The sequence below is a fragment of the Dicentrarchus labrax genome, unplaced genomic scaffold, assembly GCF_905237075.1.
Source record: "Dicentrarchus labrax unplaced genomic scaffold, dlabrax2021, whole genome shotgun sequence".
In the NCBI taxonomy this organism is placed as follows: domain Eukaryota; kingdom Metazoa; phylum Chordata; class Actinopteri; family Moronidae; genus Dicentrarchus; species Dicentrarchus labrax.
The window spans coordinates 16,465,079-16,477,102 of record NW_026136704.1 but is presented as its reverse complement, the minus strand read 5'-3'; the positions used below and the strand labels follow the sequence as shown (position 1 = coordinate 16,477,102).

Below are 12,024 nucleotides of genomic sequence, written 5' to 3'. Positions count from 1 at the left end.
AGTCTCTTGTCAACAGCAGCTCCATAGAAATACCTGACACATATAAGAATAAGAGCCATGGAAAGGATTAATATGGGTGCACAAAATAATTTGTTAGCTTGCTATACTCTGCTCATTTCTCTAGTTTGGTGTGTTAATACCTTCTGTGTTGGGTCCTCTGCTTTGTGCCTTTTGGCAGAAGACGATATATATGGTTGAGATGAAATAAACAAAACAAATCTGGGGTCCAGCTGCACTTCCTTATTGTGTTTGCGTGCATAAGCGTGTGTGGAATGTCAATACCAAATGATCTCGCCCAAATTCAGTTGCTTTAAAAGGATCAACACTCGAAAGTAACTAATGTTGAAGTTGCAGTTGAACTCCAGGCGTGTAGAAATCTCAGTGTCCTGGGATGAAGGTTGAGCTGACTATAACTAAAATAAATCAGTTGTTTTAAAATCGTATTACATACGTCTCTGTTGGTCTGAAATCGAAGCTTATTTGAATTCTTTATTTTTATTTAAACTCTGGTCAAACTTTCATTATTCGAAAAGATCCGTGGAGCTCTTAGGTTGAGTCTGATTGCACCTGGCAGAGGCGTTAACAGTCTAAGAATTGTGCAAATCACTTGGAAGAAAACACAAATCAAGTATTTGTTGAGCTTTCCTCCTCCTGAAATATTTGCAACAAATCCAGGCACTTTCTCACCCCAGTCCACTTTCACAACACAGAAAAGCCAAAACAACACTCTTCACTGCTAGTTTCATGCTGTAGAAGAGAAGTCCTCTCCTGGGGTGCCACGAGCAAACAAAACCCATCCAGTATGTGCATTCATTGCAATGCAAAACAGATTTCCAATGCTTCAGCATCACTTAAGGGGCTACTTTCAATTACAATGTCATGAGCACTTAGAGCTGACGGGCCTTTAGAGAAGGAGAGTGGAACCTGTGGTGAAGTTCCAGACGGGCTTAAAAGACCATTAGGGACTTTAAACATAAAATAAAAACACACACACACACACACACACACACACATACACATACACATACACACACTCTCTCTCTCTCTCTCTCTCTGAAAAATCTACTTTTCAGATGCTTATTTTCTAAAAATACAGCCAATAAAAACATATGTAAGCCACACCAGCCAGTATAAATACAGGTTCTGGATATTGTCAGAATTAGTTGGGGAATGCTCGCTGATTTTCTTTGCAGGAGGAGAGGAGAGGAGAGGAGAGGATGAGGAGAGGAAATTAAACAAGGAGTAGCGAGAATGCTGAAGGAAAGGACAGGAGAGAGGAGGAGACGGGATAGTGGGAGAGGGGAGGAGATGAGGCTTTTCTATTTTTCCTCTTGGATCCCGCCCTTCTGGTCAGGGGTTGGTCAGGGAAACCCAACTCCCGCGCACGGATTGGTCGGCTCTCTTCTGGACGGGCAAAATAGTCTCTCCTCACAGACACAATAAAGTTTAGAGCTGGACGCTTGCAGGCAGTAGCGCAAAACGAGACCGCTGCGCTGCGCTTCTCCACACGGAGTTACTAACGAGAAACCACGCAAGGAGGACCGCGGGATTTATACTAATGTAGAGATTGTTTAAAAAAAACTGTAGATGCACCTATTAATTTAAGTGAAGACACTTTTGATTACGCACAGGTCTCGCAATGATTCCCTGCTGCTTTCTGGATATTTGAATCTATTGAATGGCTCGGAGTTGGATATTAAAGCCTCCGAAACGCACGGACTACACGCGCTCCGCTCCTGCTGGACTATAAACACGAGCTCCGGTTTCCAGGGCGACCAAACCTAAAACTTTTTCTTTTTTTTTTGCTATCTGAGGAGGATAATAACGGTGCCAACATTTCCAGAGGGCAGCCGCTCAGCCCGCCGGGATGATGGTGTCTCTCAGCGGGGCAGCCTTGCTCGTCTTGTCCGGGCTGGTCGGTCCGCTCTGCGTGGCGCAGGCTTTCGGCGACGAGGTGGAGGAAATGACCTGCGACCCGATCCGCATCAGCATGTGCCAGGGTCTCGGCTACAACGTCACCAAGATGCCCAATCTGGTCGGCAACGTGCTGCAGTCGGACGCCGAGCTGCAGCTGACCACGTTCACTCCGCTCATACAGTACGGCTGCTCCAGTCAACTCAAGGTACTGATGTGAGACACACACACACACACACAAACACACACACACACACACACACACACACACACATAAAGTGTATACTGATATTAGAATAGAATAGATGGTGTGTTATTAAAAGCATGGAGCTGTAACATGCACACTGATCCTGGACTCCAAAAAGGCCCGGCTGAGTTGAGATAGTCAGCTATATTTGTGTGTGTGTATGTGTAGAGAGAGAGAGAGAGAGAGAGAGAGAGAGGGGAACAGTGTGGTCCCAGAGCACATGACAGGGAGCTCCTAGCAATAGTTGACTATTCATCGAACTGTTCAGACTGATGGTGCCAGTGATAATGAGGAGCATAATATAGGTTGACCGCCACAGAGTTAAAATAAGTGGAGGAAGGATGGGAGGGGGGGGGGTGTCCCTGTCTTCCTTCCTGTTGTGCCAGGCTGTCATGCTAATTTCAATGAAAATGCCCCCTCTGTCAGTTGACATTCTGAGTTCATGCCCCACACAGCAACAGCTGAGTCTTCAGTGCAACATACTGTACTGTCTGCTGGTTAACAATGGTGCCCTCAGTGTCCTTAGACAAATGCTGCTTGTTTGCCTCATGCACCATGTAAGAAAAAAATAGATTGGTCTTATTCCATAGTCCCTAAGATTTTACTTTAGATTATAACTGAACAGACTAGTGACACAACTGAGATCACATTTGTGTCAGTGGATGGAGTTCTCTAATGGCATGTGTTCTTTCTCACACATCATACATCAAACACAACTTTCTCAGATGCTCTTTAATGTTAATATTTTATGAAAGTTTGTCCACTGTCGTCTCTGGAGAGGTGTGTGATTTGCGTGTGTGTGTGTGTGTGTGTGTGTTAGTTTGACATGCTAAATTAATACACTGCTAAAGAGACACTTGTGTGCATGTGTGTCAGAGAGGCAGACAGAACAAGGAGCAACTGCAGCATAAAACCAAACTGTTCTCCTCCAGCTGAAAATTGTCCTGTAAGATTAGCTGATACCCCCTCTCCCTCTGCCCCCCTCTCTCTCGCTCTCTCTCACACACACACACGCACGCACGCTAAAGAGGGGAAAGGGAAACCATATCCCCTAACATTTGCTCTAATGGGAGGCTTCCTGACTAGTAACCGGAGCAGCTCTTAGCAGTGAAGTGACAGCACTCAGGTTACCAACGGTCAGGGAAAACACCTAGAATGTGTTACATTACTCTCACTGGTAGAGTACTCGTAAGTTACTGTGGGAAATATCAGAAATGGTATTGCATCTAATTTAATATTAAACTCTTTCATACTGCAACTGCAACAGTTTTTCATTAGGATAAATAAAGTCTTATCTTCTCCTATCTATATCTTCTTCTGCTTTCCTAAACCTTGCATGAATTGGATCATGTGCAACAGGCAAACAGAACCTCCACTCACGCTCTCAAAGAGGGAAATGTTGTTCATTTGTTAACTTTTTCAATCATTTAATCGGACGGCAAATTACTCGGGACAACTCCAATACGCGTGGTTCAGTCTGGGAAACAAAGATTCTCTATTTGTGGTGAAACAATACTGTCTCCAGGTCAGCCAGTCTGTTCCATTTGCAGAGATAAAGCTGTGGTACAACCCAGATACTGATCAGAGAACAGTGTAACAAATTGGGTTTAAAACAAGTTTCCTTTGACTCAGATAACTGATTTTGATATCCCAAACGTCCCACACAGAGTAAGGATTTATTATATCACAGTTTATACTCATAATTAAAAGACAAGTTTGTTTCTTTGCTAATGTAGGACCATTACTAATCTGTAAGTATGTAATGGAGTCTATAGCTTTAATTCTTATATAATTTATTCATCATGGTTTTCGTTTTTATACCGCTGGTTAAACACGGTGCACAGATGCACAATTTGTATATTTACTTTGCAAATAAATTCTCACAGAAAGTAAGAGTAGTATAATGTTTCTGTGTGTATTTATTTCCCAACCTTGACACCCTTCTTGGATTCATGTTTCATTTGGGCTCCGTTCAAGGGCCGATTTCAAGCTGGGTTTTCTCTATCGCTGCATCAAGGCTGCAAAGCCCAAAACATTTTGTTCTTATTATGGTCCATTAAATATTTTGGTATTTTTTAAATGAAAAAAAAAAAAAGACAGAAACTCTCCATTTGTAACACATTTCATTATTTAAAGTTGGCTATCACCCGTTCCAAGCTCCTGGGGCGCATCTCAGTTTCCTTTACCTGAAGGTAGCCGAGTGAAATGTACTTTCTGCTTCTGTGTATTTTTATATCATGAGCTTGGCACAGTTTTACACCCTGGCTTCAAACTGATTTTACTATAAAGGCATGAAATCACTTAAAATTACAACCTTTTGTAGCCCCAGAGTACTTTTCCCCCTCGCATCACTACCACCTCAACCCGTCGAATGCAACTTCAGACTGTTCACTATCTTTATAACCCTGACTTAGATATCTATTTCAAAACCATTGCCATGGGACAGAGAAAACTGAGCCTTGGATTAGGGGGGATTATGGTGCATTACAGGGCACATGCCCTCAGTGTAGTTAAGTTCAAAGATTGTTTTTAAAGACACAGAGGTGTGTGTGTAACCTTGGAAGCAGGTTAGTGTTGGCTGTGGTGTTTTGACTCAGGTTGTCAAGTTTCTTATTAGAAGTGAAAATAGAGACCCACCACTAGAAAAGGGGTGATGCAATGTACTGAAAGTAAAAGGCAGAGAAAGCAGCAGGATAGTGAGTGGTATATGCAAGTAGGTGGAGGATCCACATGTGCGAGTACATGCTGTAGCCACCTACCAGCTGTAATCCTGCTGTAATATATAGAAAGATTGGCCGACAGGGTAGTCACAGCACTGTTTCTTTAACAAGCGCTACACCACTGACATGATTTACCCTCTGCTTCACTGTTTGCTTAACTGGAACAAAGTCTATAAAAGCAGTGCACTGAAATAGGACATAATATTAGATAACTCTTACACTCTCACTGGTCTTTGAGTGTCTAAGTTGAAACTGATTTTAGAATACTGTCATTTTCCCAGGCTTCTCTCATTTGAATACACACACACACACACACAAAATTGTAATATCTGCTCTTAAAACTTGCTCTGCAGTCACTCTTAACTGTATGCTATGTAATCTCATGACAGAATACATACTTAGTTTTGCACAAACATACTAAGAACAAAATTAACTTATCTTCTGTCTCTGTTTTCCTACAGTTCTTCCTGTGCTCGGTCTATGTACCAATGTGCACAGACAAGGTTCCCATCCCCATTGGTCCGTGCGGTAGCATGTGTCTTTCCGTGAAGAGAAAATGCCTCCCAGTGCTCCACGAGTTTGGCTTCATTTGGCCTGAGGTGAGTCACATCATCACAAGAACATCCTGCTTAACAAATATAACTTCAGGATGTGGCTGAGTGATGTGGAAAAACAAGTGTAAAGACAAAATGCTGTCTATTTAATTGCACACAAATAGTTCAAAAAGCATGTGTCACAGCCTTAACAGCAACCAAAATGCCATTTCCCATCATGTATCCTCTTTAGGTGCTTAACTGCAGCCTCTTCCCACCTCAAAACGACCACAACCACATGTGTATGGAGGGTCCAGGGGACGAGGACCCGCCCCACCAGCCTGTTCGCCATCCTCCCCACCAGGAGGAGTGTCAGGCCCTGGGATCTGCACCTGACCAGTACACCTGGTTGAAACAGACCGAGACCTGCACACTCCAGTGTGGCTACGACAGCGGGCTCTACCGACGAGGAGCTAAAGTTTTCACGGATGCATGGATGGCCGTGTGGGCCGTGCTGTGCTTCCTGTCGACTACTCTGACGGTCCTGACCTTTCTGTTGGACTCACAGCGGTTTTCATACCCTGAAAGGCCCATCATCTTCCTCTCTATGTGCTGTAATCTGTACAGTGTTGCCTACCTGGTAAGTGGGAGATTCAGTATTATATTGTCCTATTGAAGTGGATTTGTTTGGGGATATATTTTGTATATTTAAATTTTATATGCCCTATATTTATAGATACATGTGATAGAAATGTCTTCTGCTTTAAGTGCCTTTTTAACAACTAACCGTGGACAACAGATTAAAAATAGCCCACTAGGCTAACTCTCTAGCATTATTTAGTTTTTTTCCTGGTGATCAACGAGCTTCATCCCTGATAAATGAATAAAATGGAATAAATGAGATAGAAAAGTTGACCCCAGACAGATTTATCGGGTATTTTCCCTGAAACGTCTGTGAAATTCAACAAACCATAACAACCATAATAACCACAATTCACTAAATACTGAGGATTAAATCATCTACTTCTTGCCAAAATGGAAAAGCCAGATTTTCAGTCTGATTGTGAAGGGATGACAGACAATGTGGCTTATTAATAAAAAATTGTCTACCTCTTTCTTTGTTTTTTCTTTCCACTGTCACTTTCTGTCCTTTCCTGCAGGTGCGGTTGACTCTGGGAAGGGAGCGTGTTTCCTGTGACCTGGATGCCGCGGCAGTACCGATTTTAGTCCAAGAAGGTTTAAAGAGCACCGGTTGTGCCATAGTCTTCCTCCTGCTCTATTTCTTTGGAATGGCTTCCTCACTCTGGTTAGTACACACACACACACACACACACACACACACACATTTATCGTATCAGTCCTTCTTGTCTTTGTCCTATTGTCATCAACTGTTGTGAATGGACTTTGGGGGAACAATTGGAACACGAGACTTGCATCCTGTTTTCTTTAAAGTCTAACTATCCTGTCTCATAACCTCTGTACTACATGGATTAATTTCCACATACAAAGGCAGCCTTTGTAAAAACAAAAAAAGCCACTTTTTGAGTGTGTGCTGAATTACAGTTGCAGTGGAAATACACTGCTGTCACAGCTCTTTTTCTTCCTTTTCACTTTGCCCTCGTTTTCCTGTTTGTCTTCACCTTCCCCTTTTGGAAGAGTAACATGACAGTGACTCTTTACTCTATGGTGTCATGATGAGAGAATTAAAATAGCAAACTATGTGTATCTGTCTGTTTCTTATAAAGTTATATAGAGGACATAGTTAAGTTTTGACTCCTGTCTCACTTGTCTTGGTTTCTTCTTTAAGGTGGGTGATCCTGACCCTCACCTGGTTCTTGGCTGCTGGACTGAAGTGGGGCCACGAGGCTATTGAAATGCACAGCTCCTACTTCCACATAGCAGCGTGGGCCATCCCAGCTGTTAAAACTATTGTCATTCTCATAATGAGACTGGTGGATGCAGACGACCTGACGGGACTCTGCTATGTTGGCAACCAGCAGCAGGAGGCACTCACAGGCTTTGTGGTGGCACCACTAGCCACATACCTTCTAATAGGTAATTACAACATAATAGTACAATCATTTTATCTATTTGTAAGCTAGCCTTACCTCTTTGTACTAAAAATAGAGTGCTTATACCTATATATCATATACTAATACCTTTAACAGGTACAATCTTTCTTTTTTATTGCTTTAAATGACTGTCATTATGCTTTCTCTATCTGATGGTCCTTATATGAATTTTGTTTTCCTTTCCGAACCTCAGGCACTCTGTTCATCTGTGCTGGCCTAGTGGCTCTTTTCAAGATCCGCTCCAATCTGCAGAAGGACGGTGCTAAAACAGACAAGCTGGAGCGTTTAATGGTGAAGATTGGAGTGTTTTCTGTTCTCTACACCGTCCCAGCATCCACTGTCATTGGCTGCTACCTCTACCAGCTCTCTCACTGGGGGGAGTTCAGGGCCAGTCCCCGAGACTCATATGTGGCATCGGAGATGCTGCGAATCTTCATGTCACTGCTTGTAGGCATCACATCAGGCATGTGGATCTGGTCAGCAAAAACCCTCCACACCTGGCAGCGCTGCTCCGCCCGCCTGCTCAGGGACAGCAGGGCGAGCCGAGGGGGCAAAAGGGCACCAGGCGAGGGCTGGATCAAACCGGGGAAAGGTAACGAGACAGTGGTGTGAGGAGAAAGTACAGGAATGGACTTCTACCTGCTCCTCTCTCACAAACTGACTCTGCCAAAGGAAAGATGGAGTGGGCAGAGAAGAGAGATGAGAGGGAGATGAGCAATGTGGCAAAGGAGCGAAGCAGGAGTTTCTCAAGGAAGCCACTGGATGTAATGGCATCATTAAAGCTCGCTGAGAGTCTGTAAGCATGCCTCATCCCCCTCTAACCGTCCTGTGCCTCTTAAGTGGAGGATTGGGTCGAACACAAGTAGCAACAGTAGCCTCTCTACCTCTGTTAGACTTCTTTTGCCCAGAGAAACAGAGAAAGCAAAAAATGAAGGAGTAAGAGAGACGGGAAAGGCAGAACAGAAGCATCGATATGCAGACAGATACACCAATAAGCTGTGTAGCACCACGTCTACCTCTCTGTCTCTCTTTTCTCCAGAGCCCTCAGCAGGAAGAGACGGAACCTGCTGGATACAGTAATCCTTATACCGTTGTGTCTTTTAAGGGTCTTTTGAAGTTTTGAATTTTACACTGGAGGGTCCTGGTGCAGACATCATACAGATGTAGGTTGACGTTTCCCAAAAGCATCTGAAAACTGAAGTTCCCGTAGGTTCTCATGTCCATACGGGAAGATAAAAAACAAAACAATTAAACACCAGACCAAAAGTGATTAATCTGATGAAAACATATCAAATATGGCCTTAAATCTGTGATGTGTTTACATTTGAACAGTATACAATTTTTTTTTTTTTATAAATTATTACTTTTTGTACAATACAAAAGATCGGGTGATTTTATTGCTCAGAAAGTTTTGGGAAACTGGCTCTAAGCTGCAATAATGCACTAGAATTATATACAATATGTGAAGTGTCTGTGCTTGTCACAAGTGTATTACCAAGGATGGTGGTAATGGGACTAATAACAAATCATTACACAGTACGTTAATGTGCAGAGAGCCTTTAACAGGGAGAGTTTGGTCAGTTTTCAGTATGAATGGTGCAGAAAGAATAACTCTGTAGTTAAAATCAATTCACAATCACTTTTTGTACAATTATTTGAAGACATAATGAGAGATTATTTTTTTAATCTGTTTTGGACATTTGTAGGTACAGTGTGTGGTAGCTATGAAGTCATACCACAAGGAATCCTGGGAGTACCCCAGCTGTGCCTTTTATTGACCCATAAACATGGAAGCGGCAAGGTTTCTGGGAAATGTAGGCCTGTGTGTTTTACCTCAGTAGCCCATGAGAAGCTCAGCTAACTTCCAGTGATGTGTGCAGTCTTCTTGGAAACCCTGTACTGTATATGCTGTCAAGTTACCATGAAATCCAGGAAATTAAATTATTCCCTCTGCCTTTCTTTCAAAACATCGGACCCAAGGCAGGTTCAAGAATTAGGGGTTATTAGACAATCACTTGCCAAAAAAGACATTATGCAATAACAAAGAGCTGTCGCAGACATATGCGCATGTACACAGGTATACACACATATGAATCAGTTCCCATGAATCTCATCCACCGGCTTCTGTAGGAATAAGTTATGATCATTATCACCAAAGGAAACACCAATAATAAGAGACTAATTTTGTCTCTGTGCCGCCTTTTTGCATGCATCGCTCAGTTTATTCTTACTTCACTTCAGATTGATGAAGCCATCACAGAAGCACAATGAAATTGGCATTATTAACTGGTGTGTCAACTCAGCCTGCATATCTGTATGTCTGTCCCATTTGTCTGATGCTCTCATTGGCCCACTGCCTGCCTGTTTCTCTTTAACCTTGTCTACTGCATCATGGCTCATTTCCCAGACAATCAAGTCGTCCCTGGAAAAGATTATTGTAAATTTCAGAATTTCATGGATAATAGCGACTATTACTTTATATTCACTGTCTCCAGCGGTGCATTTTGCTGATAAAAGGCAACTGCGACTATTTTAATCTCTCTCAATATCTGCTTATAGAACATACTATAAGCTTTAATTATTCCTGGTCCATCATGTCTAACTGCAGCATTCACCAAATTCTGCAACCACTCCTGTGTTCCTTATATTTGCCTGACAATCTATCTAGCAAAGCTCTTGCGTTTCAGTCTTTGAATGTATAATATTTGGGGCGTGAGTCACATTACGCCTTCTACATGTAAGTAGAGTGAAGGAAATTTGGTTCTGGGCAATTTAAATGTATAAGGGCTTGAGTAATTTGGAGCTTTGCCCCACTTGAAACCAGATAGTGCCTCACGCAGCCATTCACAGCTATTTTTTTACTCAATGTTGAGAATGGGAAAGAATATTGTTTTTTCGGTGTGGGATGCCGTTTTCCAAAATATGTTAAGTGTAACAGTACTCTAATTGCATTCAAAGATACTTTTGGTAATCCTGGCGAACCCCAGAACCCTGAAAAGCCAGTGTTTCTCAAACCAGCACACCATGGCACACTTATTAAATTTCCAAAGTAAAACAAACATTACATTGAGTCAAAGTGAATTAAATTAACCTCTGACCACCTCCCCTCAGAGCTAATGCAGTTTCCCTCTTAAACTGTCTTAATGTCTTGGCCTTCTCCTCTCGTATGACCACACTGAGCTTCAGGTGACATTTCCAAACAATCACTGAATAGTTGTGCCTTTTACAGATGGCGAGCATGTGCCACGGCCTAATGAAGATTGAGAACCACTGGCGATACAGATTTGTAAATGCTTTTGTGAAGCCCAGATATGAATCAATGTTGGGGGAGCGGTTCCCCAACACTGATTGAAGCCTTTAAGGTTGAGACTGTTCCTCTGTGTAGAAATCTTGTTGTCTTGATGATGTCATCAGTGTATTATAAAGAAATTGCTAATTTATCCTTGTAAAACTTGTTTGTTATTTAAAATACTTTTGTATCAGAAGATGATAAATAAAAACTTTTTGGTTTCCAATATGTTGATGCAATTTATGTGTGTGTGTGCGCAATAGGTCTGCAACTTATTATTGTTTTCATAATCAATATGTAGATTTATTGTTTTTAACTGATCTTTTAACCTATAAAATGTCAGAAAAGAGTGAAAACGGACATTCCGATGTCATAAAGCCCAACGTAAAATCTTTGAATGCCTTTTTTTGTCCAGAGTAATTAAAAAATTAATTTAAAAATATTTGGTTTACTATCACATAGACAAAGAAAAGCAGCAAATTCTCACATTTGTTTGGTGTGGTGTTTTTTGCTTGTCAAACGATAAATCAATTCTCAAAGTAAATGCTGATTAATTCCCTGTCAATCGACTAATCGCGTCAGCTTCAACATCTAGTCGGTGTCATAGATTCAGAGCAGGCATTAAAGGTGAGGGGTTCGTGTATAGACATTCCCATGTCTCTAACAAGCCACTACTGGGCAGTTGAGAGTGTGAGTGAATGAATGAGTTCTGGGTCCATCTGCTCTCAGTTGTGTTCATTTAATGGGTTGAACAATGCTGCCACCTCTTGTCTGATGAGGCAAATGAAGTGTTGGCTCTTCATGAGCCGCTGATGCTCTTGAATAATTGCTTGCAGCCTCTTAAACCAGCTAACTCTACACATCTATACAGCAGTGACTCTGTTTTGACCTCTTTTGCGTTTCTTTTTAACAGTTACTCTGGGTTAGGATAAGAAAAAGCTCCATAACCACTTAATTTGTTTTGAATCCACAGTGGAAACACAGTGATTATACTGTGTAAACATACTGTACCGTCGATCACATCTCATCAGCTATGAACTTACAACCTCCCAAACACACACTCGCTTACAGTACACACAGAAACATTCCCAAGAGCACACACACCTCTTCTCACTTCAAAATTTGTTGTAATTTGGTTTTACAATTACACTTAATGCATGCTAGGCTGTAATTTACCAGCGCAGGGGTAAAATGGTTCTGGAGAAACTGATTAATACCGGGCACGCTTGAGTGTGTGTGTGCGTGCGTG

The 12,024-nt window shown here is 42.0% G+C and overlaps 1 protein-coding gene across 1 annotated transcript; it reads left to right on the top strand.

The window, feature by feature from the left end:
- Nucleotides 1–1,295: 1,295 nt before the first annotated feature.
- On the top strand, nt 1,296–11,001 carry fzd4 (frizzled class receptor 4). The gene is made up of 6 exons (XM_051396578.1): nt 1,296–2,122; nt 5,343–5,480; nt 5,668–6,054; nt 6,575–6,720; nt 7,222–7,469; nt 7,680–11,001. The coding sequence occupies exons 1-6, from the start codon at nt 1,868–1,870 to the stop codon at nt 8,096–8,098; spliced, it is 1,593 nt and encodes a 530-aa protein (XP_051252538.1). The 5' UTR covers nt 1,296–1,867; the 3' UTR covers nt 8,099–11,001.
- Nucleotides 11,002–12,024: the final 1,023 nt, after the last annotated feature.

What these genes read in the sequence shown, in the direction of transcription:
- fzd4 (XM_051396578.1), top strand. Translation starts at nt 1,868, where the DNA reads ATGATGGTGTCTCTCAGCGGGGCAGCCTTGCTCGTCTTGTCCGGGCTG. An exon ending in TGTACAGTGTTGCCTACCTG is followed by an intron (nt 6,055 to 6,574) that starts GTAAGTGGGAGA and finishes CCTTTCCTGCAG; the next exon opens with GTGCGGTTGACTCTGGGAAG. An exon ending in AGCCACATACCTTCTAATAG is followed by an intron (nt 7,470 to 7,679) that starts GTAATTACAACA and finishes TCCGAACCTCAG; the next exon opens with GCACTCTGTTCATCTGTGCT.